Here is a 15,717-nt window from a genome sequence, read left to right as displayed (position 1 = left end):
TCTTGGGACTGGAAAGGGGTTAGTTTAACCTCTGGTTCGTTAGTAAAACTGAATTACTGTGTTGCAAAATGATGCATGTCTACAAAGTGTGTCACCAGCATGAAAAGTTTGGAAAGCTCCTTTAAAACAAACAAACAAACAGAATCCTTTTTCCTGGGGATAACTCAGATGGAAATTCCCAGGTGTCAAAAAAGGCTATTTATGTATGCCATTACTGTGGCTCATGTTTCGTTAGCCCAAAAATGGAAAAGGAGAGAGGTCCCAACTAAAGAAGAATGGCAACTTAAACTGATGGAATACGCGCAGATTGCAGATCTAACATATAAGAGAACAATAAGAACATACCGGTACATTTAGAGAAGATTGGAAAGATGTTTATTGAATATATGGAGGAAAATTGTGTACACTTGAAAACATGGGCAGCATTCAGATAAATTCAACAGTGTAAATAAGTTTTGATAGATGTAATAATGGACTACTGAATGGTTTAGTTTATATAAAAATGCAGGGATTTACGTTGTGCAAAATGAACCATGGGAAGAGAGGAAGGGAAGTCATTGATAGTTTAAGGTTGTTTAAGTGAATATTCTAAAATGTAAAACAGAAATTTAATAAAAATTGTGACTGATGAATTGCAAAAGAAAAATGTAAAAGAAAGGAAAAGTTTGGAAAGTTCTGAGCTAAAGTTTCAGCCTACCTGTCTGCATGGTGGAGACTGCAGGGATAGCAGCGTTCAGGAGAAGCAGCCATTTCCCCCACGCCTGCAAGCCTCCTCGATGGGCTGGTTTGCTCATCTTGTTCTCTTTCGGGAGCCCCTGCATGCCAGGCTATAGCAGAGGAAAAGGCAGGAGTGTGTGAAATGGCAACAGCTGTGAGAAGCAGGGTTTAAATGGACCACCCCAGCCCCTGGTGACCAAATCAAGCCAGGGATTGCTTTTGCGTGATCTGACAAGGGAACAAAAGGAGAGGCTGGCAAGCTTATTGCAAAAGAGTCCCATCCTGGTATAAATGTGTGTTTTTTCCAAACGGGCAGCTTAACTTTTGCCCTCCTTCATGCCGGCTTTTGCAGACGCTGTCTGCACATCGCTCAGTTGCCATGGGAATGGTGGGAGATGGATGGAGCAATGCAAACATCCTGTCTTGGGCAATCTAACCGAACGCCTCGGGAATCTTGAACTGGCTCCTGGCATCGCCATGTGCCAGCTTGCACCTGCTTTCTGGATGGTCCCACGCCTGAGGCTGGCAGTTTTGAAACGAATGCAAGATGGGTCTAAGCAAAGCCAGCCAAATGGGAAACACATCACAGAAAAGGCGGTCTAAACAGAAATCTATCATTTGCCCAATAATAAATGTTGGAAATGTAATGAGACTGAAGGTACATTCTTTCACCTTTGGTGGACGTGCCCAAGGATTAAGACATTCTGAGAGATGATATATAATGAAATGAAAAAGGTATTTAAATATACATTCCTTAAGAAACCAGAGGCCTTTCTCCTGGGCATGGTCGGCCAATTGGTGTTAAAGAAGGATAGAACTTTTTTTATGTATGCAACAACAGCAGCAAGAATACTCATCGCAAAATATTGGAAGACACAAGATTTACCCACCAGGGAAGAATGGCAGATGAAGTTGATGGACTACATGGAATTGGCGGAAATGACTGGCAGAATCCGAGACCAGGGGGAAGAGTCGGTGGAAGAAGAATGGAAAAAGTTTAAAGACTATTTACAGAAATACTGTAAAATTAATGAATGTTAGAAAAATGTTGGAATGACGTTATATGGCTTTAGTAGAAATGTTATAAGGAATTAAGTATAAATAGATTAATAAGCTTTAAAGGGAAAAATGGTTAATGGGATTAAATGAGAAAGGGGAGAACCATGTATGCCACCTTCAGCCATATGGAGAAAAAAGTGATATATAAATGCAAAAAAATAAGCAAAAAACAAAACAACAACCCACCCCCTAAAATATAAAAAATGTTGATGGAGTCAGTAGGTATAGATTTGGAAAGTTTTTATTTCCTAGAAGAAAAAAAACAACCCACCCAACCTCAAAACCTTTGGTGTTTTAAATAAAACAAATCACATTCAAATCATCAGAAAGTCTATGCCTCCCCACAATCCAGAAGCTTAGAAAAGAGAACACTGCAACAGGTTTGGAGCAATAACTATTTCTCCCCCCTTCCTCCAAATGCTAATTAAAGTAGACTATTTTGTACATTATGCTTATGGAGAAGGTAGAGAAATTCATTACCAGCACAAGCGTTAACCTGTGAGAGATGAACACATATACATTCTTAATTGTTGTTAACTCACTCTGCAGAGTAGCACTGCGAGTGCAAAGAATCAACATCACATTTTTAACAACAATAAATTAAAGCACATGAAAAGAATGAGCCAACATTCAATTATGGGGTGGGGTGGGGGAAATCTTGAATTAGATTGGGAACCAGCCAAAAAACACAAACAAAAAAAGAGAGGGGAGGGGAGAAGATGGGATTTTATTCATTTCCTATAAACGCTGAACATAACAAGCCAACATGTAATTTTCAAGTATTCTCCACTAAAGAGAGTAGATGTTAATGGAGGCCGACGGCCCTGTAAGAGAGCGATGCGAAAGAGAGAGACAGAGATGGGAAAGAAACACAAGTGCTAGTATAATTTCTTACCAGAGACATTTTCATTTCCCCCACCCACCCATGAACCCTCCCACCAAGGCACAAAAGGGCATATGTTGCTTTCAAAAAGTTACTTGTTCTTCAGCTGAAGTCTTGTCCAGTGCTGGGTCGCTGAGAGATCGGAGTCATTCACACACTCAAGATGCAGAGATCTTTTGGTTCAGTTAATAGCGCAGGGTGTCAGTCCACATTGTTTAGCTCACAGTCAGAAAAGACACTCAGTTGCGCCCCCCCTTGAATGATGGGTGGGAGTGCACGCACACACAGAGAGCAGGAGCTCTCAAAAACTTTTGATGTTAGCAAACTGATTCTATCTCTAAAGCTGAACATTTTGCAGTGCAAAAACTCCAGGTTTTGTTTTAAGCAAGAAAACTGCTGATGGCACCGCTACAGGGACAGGCAAACTCTTACCCCCTCCCACCTTCTCTCTCGGTAAGGTCTTTTGCCAGCCTTGTGCCTGCCGGGTGTTTTGGAATACAACTCCCATCAGCCCCATCCAGCACGCAGGGAGATGTAGTTCAAAACATCTGGAGGGCACCAAGAGAGACTAGCAAAGTCTCAAAAGTGTCTCTCTCTTCCCCACTCCCCAATCTTGCCTCCACCTCCTGGCCTCCGACCTGAAAGATGCTGAACGCTCACTGCGATGTTGTCTTTCAGGTGTTGAGAATCTGCAAGCGGGCCCCAGGGGGGCTAGTGCTATGAGTGGCACCCAGGCAAACCCCCACCCTGAATAGAGTCCTCTTCATCAGCAACTTTTTCCGGGTGACGACAATGCTGGTTGATGGGTAACAGGTCTGCATTGCAGGGGGGGACCCCAAAAGAGGCAACAGGGGCCTCAGATCTTCCAGGAGTAAAAAGGACACACACCCTGAACAGTGGATGAAGAGAGCACACTGCGGGTTTCCGGGATTCCAGTAGTACACGCACTATATGCAAAAAACTTCCAGCCACTTCTCTCCCTTGGTTGCATGCTTTATTTGGGTGGGGCAGGGAATGTAATTTTTGTTTTTTGAATGGAAAGAGCTACTCACCTGCCACTTTTCTCCCCTATGTTTTAACACCAAAATCTGGCCTTTGGTGCTGTTAATGATGACACCTCCCTTTCAAGTGTCATCCAGAGCACCAAAGCGAAGTGCCTCATCAGGTCTTGTGGAATGCGGCAAAGTTCAAACCCCACATGCCATTTCAGCTCCAGAGGGAGGAGAAAGCAGGCCGGCTACCTGAAATCTCCCCACCACCACCTCTGGCAAACGCTGAACATTTAACCTGTCAAGGAAAGCCTTCTTTCCCCATAGGAGTTAGAATCAAAGGAGTTTTACTCCACTGGTTCCTCTGTACCTCCACTGCACCGTGAGCATGGCACTTCTCATCTAATAAGCCGCCACACACTTTCCTACCTCTAGGACTAGCAGCAGGGCCACCTGCGACACAGAGATGATCAATTTACAGGGAGCAGTTAACACCACCTGCTCTCCTTCAAGGGAAATTGTCTGCATGTCTGTACAGCAAACACACTTAATACTAGCTTAGCAGTTGGTCAAATCCCCTTTGTATTGAGGGTCCTGGGGCAGCAACACAGCAAGATCAGAGCTGGTGAGCTACCTTCGGGACAGCCACTGGGAGATCGTTTTAATGTGAAGGCCATCCGCAAGGGACCCCAATGAAGCAGAAACTGCTGGCGTGCACCTACCCCAGATACTTTATTGTAAAGGAGCCAATACTGCAATTTGGACAATTGAAAATAAAAGTGTTCAGACTCCTCTTTATAGGCTCCCAGGCAAGGTTTGGTTGCCTTCCACGCAGGGATGCTGCACACCTGCAGGTCGTTCTAAACTCCTGGCTCCGGGGGGGGGGGGGGTGTTGGATTACACACACACAAAAGGCAACCCAAGAGGCTGAGTCGGTCTGCTGAACATCAGGCATCTGAAGCAGGCCTGGCTGGCGAGGGTTTATACCTTGCTCCGAAAGAGCGGCTTGGCTCCTGGCCCGCAGTACTCATTGTAGATGAGTTTGAAGAGGAACAAGTGGAACAGGGTGATGAGGGAAGCCACGCTGAACCAGAAGAGGAAGGGCAGGCCAGGGTACTGCTTGGCCATGTGCTCCTTGTGGTCCAGGATGGCTTTCAGGTGCAGCGTGTGCCTCAGGTCCTGCAGGTGGACCAGGTCTGTGGAGATGTAGAGCAGCGGGGTGATGGGCTGCGTCACCATGACAGGGAAGGTGTGTCCTCGTGGCTCCGATGTGAGCTCGATGGGGTCGTTGGCACAGCCTCCCTCGCAGGCGTACAGCTTGACTGGCTTGTCCTGGAACTTGACCGAGACATGCAGGAAGGGCTTCCCGTCTGAGTCCATCAGGACGGCCAAGTTGATCAGGTCCTTGTTGTAGTGGATGCCACGCAGGGAGTAGCTGTTGTGGAGCACGTCGGGGTCGGCCTGGAACTGGAGGTGGTTCTCCGTGAACTGGAGCCCGCCAAAGCTGAGCACCATCCCTTGCATGAGGCCATGGGCCCCTGTTGCGACCAGGCCTCTGCAGCCGCGCTTCTGGAGAGTCAGCTTCCACAAGTTTGAGAGCTGGAGGATCTGGGGGACAGTTGAGAGCCGGCCCGGCCAGAGGTTCTCAGCATGCATTGTGGCGTGGCCGCTGAAGCAGTGGTCAGCGTAGTTCAGGGTGGCCTCCATCTTCTCTCTCTCCTCGCTGCCAATGAGAGGGTCAAGGAGGGGAGAGGGCGTGGTGGAGAGGACATAATACAGGGTCATGTTGACGGTGTCACTCGAGGGGGTGTGAGCATCGGTGATCTTCCTCATCTCGACCCCTGAAACGGACAGAGGAATTATTATGGAAATCTTTCCTCCATAACTCAGAGCCTATATATAAGAACATAAGAAGAGCTTGCAGGATCAGGCCAATGAGCCACCTAGTCCAGCATCCTGCTCTTTCACGGGCTGCCCACCATTTGATCCTTACAACCACCGTGTGAGGCAGGCTTGGCTGTGGACGAGCCACTTGGAATGGCCCACACATCAAACCTCAGAGAGGGACATGAATTATAGCTTGGGCTTCCCTCCCCGCTTTTGAAATCCTGTTTCTCTACTTCTCTAGCTCAGGCAGCTGCAAATTTAGAAGTGTGAAGGAACTGGAAGGCTGCGCTTGCACACAAATGAAAGGATCCTAGTCACAAGGCTGGCGGTAGGGAGTGAAACGTAATGGAAGAGTTAAGAGGAGAATCTCCTCCAAGAAACTGCACCTCTATATAGTCACATGCCTCCTATTTTAATCCACTTTGCAGCACTCACAGGAAAACTATGCGGCTGAGTGCGTGACTAGTTTTTATAAGGCTGCAGTGTTTTGGTAATCAGACCTGAGGATCAACAAAGGAACATGATAACATAAGAGGAGCTCTGCAGCTGGATCTGGCCAAAGGTCCATCTAGTCCTCATCCTGTTGTCACCGTGGCCAACCAGATACCTCTGGGAAGTCTGTAAGCAGGACCTGAGTGCAACAACACCGCTCACTTGTGATTCCCAGACACTGGCATTCAGAGGCACACTGCCTCCGACAGCAGAGGAAGAACCTAACCATGGTGGTTAGTAGCCTCCAAACATTTGTCTGTCCCCCTTTCCAAATTGGCATCCATCTCTGCAACTTGTGGGAGAAGCCAATTCCAGAGTTTATATGTCACGTTTATTTCTCTTGTTATTTCTTTGCTTCCTTGGTCGCCAGATATGAAGTATCTCAAGGCAACTAAACGTACACCTTAGAAGCAGATATAAAGTATAGAAGCATTAATCTTGTGTTAAGTGTTGAACCAGAGGGTGAGATAATGGTTTGATTGACATACTGTTTAACCCACTGGAATGCTTCATGAAGCATGTAAGGAAAAGGTCGTATCAAAATTAGTCACTCTCATTAGTCAGGGAGGGAAAGGGAAGAGGAATTCTCAGGGAAGGGAAGCAGCCCAGTGGTAGAGCATCTGTTCTGCATACAGAAGGCCTCACCAGCCGCTCTGGGGACCACCAGCTGGGGAGGGTGGGATATAAATAAATAATTATTATCATCATTATCATCATCACCACCACCAGGTAGGGCTCCCTCCCTGAAATCCTGGAGAGCCACTGCCAGCTGGAGTAGGCAGCTAGATGGACCAATAGCTTGACTCAGCAGAAGACAGCTTCCTATGTTCCTTTGAACACAGTAAGTTGCCTTATACCAAGTTAGCCCATCTAGTGCAATACTGTTGACACTGACTGGCAATCACTCGCTGGAGTTTAGGACAGGAATCAAAGGTGCAGCATTCTGCAAACAAAGTGTGTGTTCTGCCGCTAAGTGACAGCCCCTCCCACTTCTCTGAAAGGGCATTTTATCAGGCCCATCCACATACAATTCTGGATTATACAGCAGGGCAAAATGCAAGGTCACAGGGTTCTAACAACCAAACCAATATGTTACATCACATGCCCCAGAAGCTCTGTTCCTTATTTCCCAGAGCGTGGAAGTCGGCCACAGTTAATCAGTAAGGAAGGAGATGAACTCTGCATATGCTTAAGAAGCACCCTTGAAGAAGCCAGCACACATGCAGGAAACAAGATAGCCTAGTTGATGAGCAATATGGGATATCAACAGCCCCAACATCAATATCACACGAGTTGCTTGCTTCTGCTTAACAAGCCCTTAACCTTGTTTATTTATACTTCTTACCTCTCTCAAAACAGCCTACTGTTAAAGACTACGAAAAGGACAATATATTATCACTAGCAAAGAAGTTACAGTGAAGCGTGAGCAGTTGGATGCAATCACATGCTCTTCTTTAAAAGGGAAAATTGTGTGCCCCTTCTCAAATCTTTTGTTTGCAGGATCATAACTAAAGAATAGCTAACTGCAACCTGCCCTAGAATGCCTCTGCCCACCAGAAAGAGTACTTCCTTCTGGAAAGGAAGTGGTAGAACATCCAATTTGCACACAGACAGTCCTAGGTTTGACCCCTGGCATCTCCACATAGGGCTGGGAAAAGACCCCTGGAGAGCCACTACCAGCCAGTGTGGACAATACTGAGGTAAATGGTCCAATATGTTAACTTCTATCTAAGACCACTTCTTATATTACTGGACATAATCCTCCTTGATTTCTGTGCACCAGGAATGCTGAACCTACGGGTGTTGCTGGGTGACAACTCCCATCAGTCCCGTCCCCCGGCCATGCTGAGTGGGGCTGAGTATGAGTCCAACCACATGTGAAGGCCTGCTTCTTCTTGTGCCCTGCTGTACATCAAGAAAGAGGCACCCCTCTGATGCAATGCCTACCAGGAGTAACTCCTATTGCTTTCACAGACCCAGGCCAATTGCTCATGGTTTATGCACATCTCCCAAATCTAACCCTCCCTACAATACCCTCAAAGAGACAGTGGAAGGTGCAAGTGACAAACAGCATCGATCCAATCTCAATTATGCACCGGTGCCGGCAGGTGGGCTCCAGCGTGCTGGTGGGGAGTCAGTCCAAATATGTTTCCATCAGCTCTTATTAGCACTAGGTGGGCACCAGCCTTTAAATGCCCCACATGCCTCTGATGTAGCATTGTTCTTTGGAAATTCAGAGCGCAGCTGCTACGGCCATCTCCCACTGCTGCCAGGACAGACCGAGACAGGAATAGGGGGCACTTTGCAAAAAGCCCCCGCCTCGAACCTGGATCTGGCCCTGGTCCGAGGGGAAATCATAGAGCTTGACGTTGCCGTTTTGTTCCAAGCCGGGGCCGTGCCGGCCCAGCTCTCACCTGAAATAAACAGGTCAGCCCACGCCTGCCTGTGTTCCTGCACCAAGTCCTCTGTCCTCATCCTCATGACTTCCAGCATCTCCTTCTTGGCTGCCTCCCGGAGCCTGCCAAAGGCTTCGTCCACACGGGCGGCCTCGACGGGCTCCGAGGTGTGGACCACGGACAGCAGGGTCTCGTCGAACTGGGACTTGGGTGCCACCTGCACCCGGTTGACCAGCTTCTTGGCCGCCACCACCACCAGGACCACCTTGTCGCCCACGGGCTGCAACACCCGCCCAGAGGAGAGGAAGAACTGCCGGTCTCCCGACTTCTCCATGCTGGTGATGAACTTCCCGCCGCCGTTTCCCCCGGAGGCGGCTGAGGCTGGGCCAGACACCTCGAAGGCCAGCAAGCGGTCAGTGGGGTTGGCGATGGCTACTCGCTGCAGGTAGAGGTGGGGACGCCCGCGGTGGGCTAGCAGCTCCTCCCGGACGGTGACGCAGCCCCCACCGGTCGCCTCGGAGGCTGCCGGCCCGGTCTGGACACACCGGGCCCAACGGACAGCGCCTTCCTTCAGCATGGCCACGGCAGCCCCCAATTCGGCGACAGCATTAGCTGGGGGCCGGAGCTGTGCCAAGGCGGCATATTCGGTGGCGTGGGCCAAGGTGGGCGCCGGGCCTTTCCCCGCCGAGGCTGCCACCCAGAGCCGGTTGGCTGTGGCGTCCAGTAGCAGGTAGCCGTTGCCCACCAGGGCGGGTGGGGAGCTGGCATCGTCGCTGCCCGCCGGGTGCCCGGGGGCCTGGGGCAGCAGCCTGGCTTCCCCTTGCTGCGCCCAGGCCTGCCAGGCCCGCGTCTCGGCCTGCAGGCAGAGCCCCGCAGCGCCCCCGGGCGGCTGCCGGGAACGCCAGGGCAGGAGTCGAGGCCAGGCCCCTCCGAGGTACCAGTAGGCCACCAGCAGGAAGCCCAGCAGGGCCAGCAGGCGCCTCGCCCAGCTGCTCGACAGCAGGCCCGGCAGCCCCTTCAGCCGCTGCTGCATCCACATGGAGGACGGCGAAGGGGCAGAGCAGTCAGGTGCAAGGAGACAGCGGGACGCCGCTCGCCGCCAGCCCGGCCGCTACCTCATGGCCCCCGGGCGGCGCGGCTACGCGAGGCCCCGGCTCCGAGGCCTAGTCGCGCTCGCCCCACCAGCAGCGCGCGGCCTCGGCTCGCCCGCCTGCCCGCTCGGCGGCGTCGGCGGCTCTCTCGGAACGAAGGACGCAAGGGCGGAGCGGGGGTTGGGCGGCTTCTTCCCGGCCGCGGAGCGAGGCGCTGGCTTCGCCTCAGCCGGACGGGCTCTCTCGTGAACGGTGAGGCGGGGCGGTGGAAGCTGAGTGACGGCCCAGCGGGAAGGGCAAGCCCCGGCCGTCAGGCGGATCCCGCGGCTGGCGCTGCTCCTCCTGCTGCTGCTGCCGCCGCCCGCAGAATTTTTTAATTTTTATCTTAAAGGGAGACTATGGTTAAAGTGTCTCTGGGCATCTGCAGAGTGCCCGTTTCCACAGCAGGAGCATTTTTCAGACAGGGAGTCTTTCCCCAGCCTTTCCTCGAGATGCTGCCGGGGATTGAACCTGGGACCTTCTGCGTGCAAAGCACAGAGTCATGGAATTGTAGAGCTGGACGGGATCCCACCCCCAGGGTCATCTAGTCCAACCCCGTGCAATGCAGGAATCTTTTGCCCAACGTGGGTTGCCTTGAGATGAAGAATCTCAAGCAACACACAAAGCTGCCTTATACAGAGTCAGACCCTAGCTCTGCATTGTCGGCAATGACAGACAGCTGCTCTCTTGGCTTTCAGCCAGGGGACAGTCCCAGTCCTGCCTGGAAGATGCTGAGGACTGAATCGGGGGCTTTTCTACATGCGGGTCAGGAGCTCGGCCACTTTCTTGCTCCACCGAGCTCAGTATTGTCGACACTGACTGGCAGCGGCGGCGGCGGCTTTCCGCAGCTCTTCCTGGAGATGCTGCCGGAGTGGGATCTTCTGCGTGCAAAGCAGAAGCTCTGCCCCTGAGCTGCATCCCTGCCTAGGATCTCGGTGTTCCAGGGGGGCAGAAACGAAAGTGGGGTGGGCGGGATACGGTGGGGCTGCGCTGAAGAAAGAGAGGAGGAGCTCCCCTCCGGAGGGGCGTTGTTTATTGCGTGGCACAGCAGCCCCGGGACGGCTGGGAGGGACTTGTGCAGTTGCATCCCAGATGCCTTTCCTTCTCCCCCGCGAAAAGTGAGAGTCGCTTTCGCCCCCGAAGCAGCACCGTTCCCACGATGCCCCTCCGGTCCCAGATGCTGCTGATCCTGCTCTTCTTCGCCGTCCAGGGCGCCCACGGAGGAGCCAAGCGACAGGACGGTAAGTCTCCGAGTTGGAAAACTCAGGCAGCGCCCCACATCATGGGGGAGCTTGCTTGGCACCCCTTTTCTCCCGTCAGCATGGAGACAAACCTCGATTTAGTTGGCTGTGCCTGTCATTGGATCTACCGGTTGGGCTCCCTGCCTTGTGCCTCGCCCTCACCAGGCCTGAGGGGCACTGGATTGCCCACCAATATTTGGCCCCTGAGAGTGCAGGATGCTGAATTTACGATTATGCACAAAAGTTCAGGCCTTTTTACTCCATGCTGGTTAATGTGGAATAGAGAACCACTGAAATTTTTTGAGGGGAGGGGAGGTGTAAATTCTGGCTGAAATCTGTGGTGATCCTACTTCCAAGAGAACTTGTTTAGGGTCAGGTCGGGCAAGCATTGGGTGAAGATCATATAAAGCGTTTCCCCATTTAGACCTTGGGTATTTGCAGTCCGATTTGGGGTACGCCTCTGAATACAAGTTGCTAGGAATTACAAGTGTGGGGAGTGCTTTTGTGCTTCGTTCCTGCTTGGAAGTTTCCTTCTGGGGTGTCAGGAAGCCAGACTAAATGCTCCTTTGGCCTGATCCAGCTTCAAGACTCTGATTATGTTTAACCAAGATCATACAAGGGAGTTAGAAAGACGCATCTCTCTCTCACACACAGAAACCCTTGCAAGATACGTCCCTGCACTGATTTTTAATGTGTTTTGCTGGTCCCTAAAAGTACAAACTGGACTTGGGCGTGAGTGTGGGGGACAGGAAAAAGTGCTTGGGGTATGAGTTTGAGATTTATTTTGCCCTAGTAGAAAACACTGCATGAGGACTTGCTCAATGTTCCATGTTAGCGAACACAGCTTATGAAGCTGTCATCTGAAGAATGGGACCAAAAAAAATTAAAAATCTACCATTCTGATTCTTAAATGCAAAGGGGAGGGAACCCCACCAGCCAACCCTACGTGGACACCGCTTCAGGAGTAATGAGGAGCTGCCAGGAATTACGGTTGTAAAAATATTTTAGATTTTCGGCCGGCGAAATGTTTCCAGCTCTGTCGCGGCCATGCAGCAGAAAGCAAAAAGATGGTTAAATTGCAATTCATTCATGCTGCAGGGAAGATTTTCTTCCTGGCTGGTCACCTGGGGTAATGATCTGTTCATACATGTCTGATTCGGGGAGGCAGGAGAGGAGAAGCACTCAGCCAGAGGGCAGGGCAAAGCCCAGGAAATGCCTCTGCCCCCCTGTTGGGTTGCATCGTACCCAAAGCCAAATTATTTTGACACCTAAGGCTGAGAGTTAGATAATGGTGAATAACTGGACAAAATTTTCCGCCTAACGGTAAGGCTGGGACACTCATCCCTGCCCCATCTGAAATCACGCTCCGCACGTATGCCTTGGAAAGGTTTCGTGGGAGGGACAGTTGGGGGAGAGCAGCGTGGCAAAGCCCAACTTTGGCAAATGGTAGGGCTTTTTCCCCCTTTTCTTTCAAAATGACCTCCCTCCAGAGAGTGCAGATGCCAGGGAGGCATCAGGTGTCAGTCTCCTACAGTGCAGAAGAAAGAGGAATTCAGGAATGTGCTTTTCCTAATTCCATGGCAGTCTGCACAGTGAGACCTTTTTTCTCCGAAATATGATAGCTGCTTCTGTCCGGTCTGTCAGGGAGGTTGTCTGATTATTGCGGGCTGCCTTTTGCCTTGAGGCTCAGAGTTGTGTTGAATGGAGAGTAAAATGGATTGGCCTGAAAATGCATTTTGGCTCGACTTTTTCAAGTAAAGTTGCTATAACACAGGAAACTGCCTTATATCAAGTCAGACTGCGGGGCCCATCTAGCTCAGTATGTTTCCCAAATTTGGGTCTCCAGCTGTTTTTGGACTACAATTTCCAACATCCCTGACCACTGGTCCTGCTAGCTAGGGATGATGGGAGTTGTAGTCCAACAACAGCTGGAGACCCAAGTTTAGGAAACACTGGTCTGAACTAACTGCCAGTGTTTCAGGCAATGGATATTCTCATCTGCACCTGGAGGTGCTGACGACTGAACCTAGGACGTTTTGCAGGCAAGGCAGGGGCTCTCTTTAAGGCATAGGAAGCTCTCTCTTATTGAGTCAGGCTATTGGTATGTCTAGCTCAGTATTCTCCACACAAGCATTTCTCAAAGCTGGAGCTCCAGCTGTTGCTGGACTACAACTCCCAATATACCTGGCTAGCAGGACCAGTAGTCAAGGATGATGGGAGAGACGTAGTCCAAGAACACCTGACCCAAGCTGACTCTACACTGATTGGTTGCAGCCTTCCGGGGGTTTTTATTTAAGAGATTCTGAATACCAGTTGCTGGAAACCGCAGGTGGGGAGGGTGCTTTTGTGCTCAGATCCTGATTGCAGGTTTCCAACAGGCATCCGATCGGCCACTGTGATAACAAGATGCTGGAATAATAATAATAATAATAATAATAATAATAATAAATAAATAAATAAATAAATACTTATTTCCTGCCCTCCCCAGCCAAAGCCAGGCTCAGAGCAGCCAACAACAATAAAAGTAACACAGTTTACATAAAATCTCAATCAACTACCATATTTTCCGTTCTATAAGACGCACCAGACCACAAGACGCACCTAGTTTTTGGAGGAGGAAAACAAGAAAAAAAATATTCTGAATCTCAGAAGCCAGAACAGCAAGAGGGATCGCTGTGCAGTGAAAGCAGCAATCCCTCTTGCTGTTCTGGCTTCTGGGATAGCTGCGCAGCCTGCATTCGCTCTGTAAGACGCACACACATTTCCCCTTACTTTTTAGGAGGGGGAAAGAGTCTTATAGAGCAAAAAATACGGTAATTGAAACGCATTCTAAAATCAATTCATTCTAAAATCAATTCAGAATCAAATTGATGGCAACCATTGGGCTAGGGTTCTGTGAGGATTACCGAAGGGAGGGGGTCAGGCTGTGCCTTGGCCAAAGGCCTGGCAGAACAGCTCTGTCTTGCAGGCCCTGCGGAAAGATGTCAGGTCCCGCAGGGCCCTGGTCTCTTGTGACAGAGTGTTCCACCAGATCAGGGCCACGGCTGAAAAAAGTCCTGGCTCTGGTTGAGGCCAGCCTAACCTCCCTGTGGCCCGGGACCTCCAAGATGTTTTTATTTGAAGACCGCAAGGTCCTCCGTGGGACATACCAGGAATAGATGGGCAATTGGCCTGATCCAGCAGGCTGTTATTAGGGTTGTTGCAGACAGGAGTCCTTCTCAGCCCTGCCTGGAGATGCTGGGGATTGAACCCAGGACCTTCTGCATGCAAAACAGGTGCTCTGCCACTGAGCTACCGCCCTTTCCAATAAAAAAAAAAATCATAATATAGTTACTGCCTTCTCTCTCTTCCCCAGGAGATCAAATTCTGCATGGCCAGTGTGTTGGAGAATGCATTCAGGCAACGTCAGCAGAATTTAGAATGTTAGATATGCATGCGCATCTCCCAAAGCACAATGCAGGAACCTGTTCCTTACATTCCTGGTTGGCATATCCGGTGTCACTGATCCTCCTGATTGACACACCAGATGTTGTTTGCTGCTACATCTGGATGCATTTCCTGGACCTGCAGGAAGCATTCACTGGGCACTTGGGAGCAATAGCGTTCCTGACTGGAGCATGTTTCTGCATGGAATGCTGGAAAGGCCTAGTAACCGGATCATCAGGGCATTTGGGAACGTGGAAGAAATCCGACAGCGGGGCTTAAAAAACTTTCAAGGGCTTTACAGCTGTAGAGTTTCCTGGATCCTTTCCCCACAGCTGCCTCTCAGCTTTGCAGAGTTTCCTGGATCCTTTCCCCACAGCTTTGCAGCGTTCTGTTGGGAAAGTGATTTTGTGCAAGACTCTCATTTCAGAGGGTCTCTTTTTGTACCCACCCACACTGGTGGTTGGCGCCCATTGAAACTGATGGGGCAGGAGGTGGGGAGCCCAACAGTAGGGGGCACCAGAGCAACACTGAGACAAAGGAGAAAGACGCTGGCAGGCAGGGCCACCTCCTGGGCTGGCAGGTGGGTGGAGTAAGATTGAGGGTGGTGTGGCAGTGCCCCATTTGCCCTCATGGGCAAATGCCCTCCAGTGTCCATCCGCCACCCGCAAATATTTGCTTCTGTAAGAACATAAGAAGAGCTGCAGTGGCCCATCTAGTCCAGCATGCTGTTCTCACAGTGGCCAGCCAGGTGCCTGTTGGAAACCCCCAAGCAGAATTTGACCACAAGAGCATTCTGCCCTCCTGAAGTTTCCAGCAACTGTGGAGGCAGAGCTATAGGCATCTTGGTCAGCAGCCACTGATAGTCCTCTCCATCAATAGCTGTCTTCTCTGCTTAATAACCCATGGAACCAAATGGAGATTGCAGAATTTTTGATACTTTCCCCTCCTCCCCCCTTGCCTTCTAAGTAGGCATGTAAGGGGATATGGGGAGAGGAGAGTTGCATTATATTTAGTCTGGATGACATCTGGAAGGCAGAACGTGACTGCCAGGGGCTGTAAGAGCAGGCCGCAGGAGTCAAAACACAACAGTAGCCTGCTCAGATGCAGGGCCAAAGGCACTGGTCTGTTACGCTTGCATAATGGTCAGAAAAGGAGCCCTTGAACGGGAGATTTGCCCATGTGAAATCAAAGGTAAACTTTCGTTCCCCTCCCTTTTAATCCAAGTTGACAAGCAGGCCGTCTCAGATGTGCAGATAAGCTTTCCGCTCCTTGATGCTTTGAGCGCTTCCTGTTTAGTTTGGTTCCTCTTCTCTAGCCTTCTTTGAAAGGCTTTGGTACAGCAGGCTTTGTTTCTGAAAGGTCCCCCCCCCACCCGAAAAAAATATCCACAACCAACTCTTCTGTTCAACTGCCCAAACAGTAGTAGGGGAGCTTTTCAGTGGAAGGGAGCCAAGAATTGCACTGACTCTCAGTTTCAGGGGGTACCTGAACCCTTAT

The 15,717-nt window shown here is 50.3% G+C and overlaps 2 protein-coding genes and 1 long non-coding RNA gene across 3 annotated transcripts in view; 1 reads left to right on the top strand and 2 right to left on the bottom strand.

Annotated features, from left to right (window-relative positions):
• LOC309536582 overlaps positions 1 to 15,717 on the bottom strand; it is a 221,452-nt gene that overhangs the window by 85,818 nt on the left and 119,917 nt on the right. The gene's annotated exons all lie outside the window — the stretch shown is intronic.
• Positions 2,002 to 9,500, bottom strand: KIAA2013. The gene is made up of 2 exons (XM_082230103.1): positions 8,442 to 9,500; positions 2,002 to 5,489 (listed from the first exon to the last, which is right to left on the bottom strand). The coding sequence occupies exons 1-2, from the start codon at positions 9,460 to 9,462 to the stop codon at positions 4,630 to 4,632; spliced, it is 1,881 nt and encodes a 626-aa protein (XP_082086229.1). The 5' UTR covers positions 9,463 to 9,500; the 3' UTR covers positions 2,002 to 4,629.
• PLOD1 (procollagen-lysine,2-oxoglutarate 5-dioxygenase 1) overlaps positions 10,640 to 15,717 on the top strand; it is a 35,588-nt gene continuing 30,510 nt past the window's right edge. Inside the window, exon 1 of the mRNA XM_082230023.1 lies at positions 10,640 to 10,794. Within this exon, the coding sequence (XP_082086149.1) occupies positions 10,713 to 10,794 (82 nt within the window). The 5' untranslated portion in view covers positions 10,640 to 10,712. The remainder of the gene's footprint in view (positions 10,795 to 15,717) is intronic.

The sequence above is a fragment of the Podarcis vaucheri genome, assembly GCF_965113315.1.
Source record: "Podarcis vaucheri genome assembly, chromosome: 7".
Classification (NCBI taxonomy): domain Eukaryota; kingdom Metazoa; phylum Chordata; class Lepidosauria; order Squamata; family Lacertidae; genus Podarcis; species Podarcis vaucheri.
Note: the sequence above shows the minus strand (reverse complement) of the source record. Positions and strands in the feature narration are given on the sequence as shown.

What these genes read in the sequence shown, in the direction of transcription:
- KIAA2013 (XM_082230103.1), bottom strand. Translation starts at nt 9,462, where the DNA reads ATGTGGATGCAGCAGCGGCTGAAGGGGCTGCCGGGCCTGCTGTCGAGC. An exon ending in GGCTGACCTGTTTATTTCAG is followed by an intron (nt 5,490 to 8,441) that starts GTGAGAGCTGGG and finishes TGTCCGTTTCAG; the next exon opens with GGGTCGAGATGAGGAAGATC.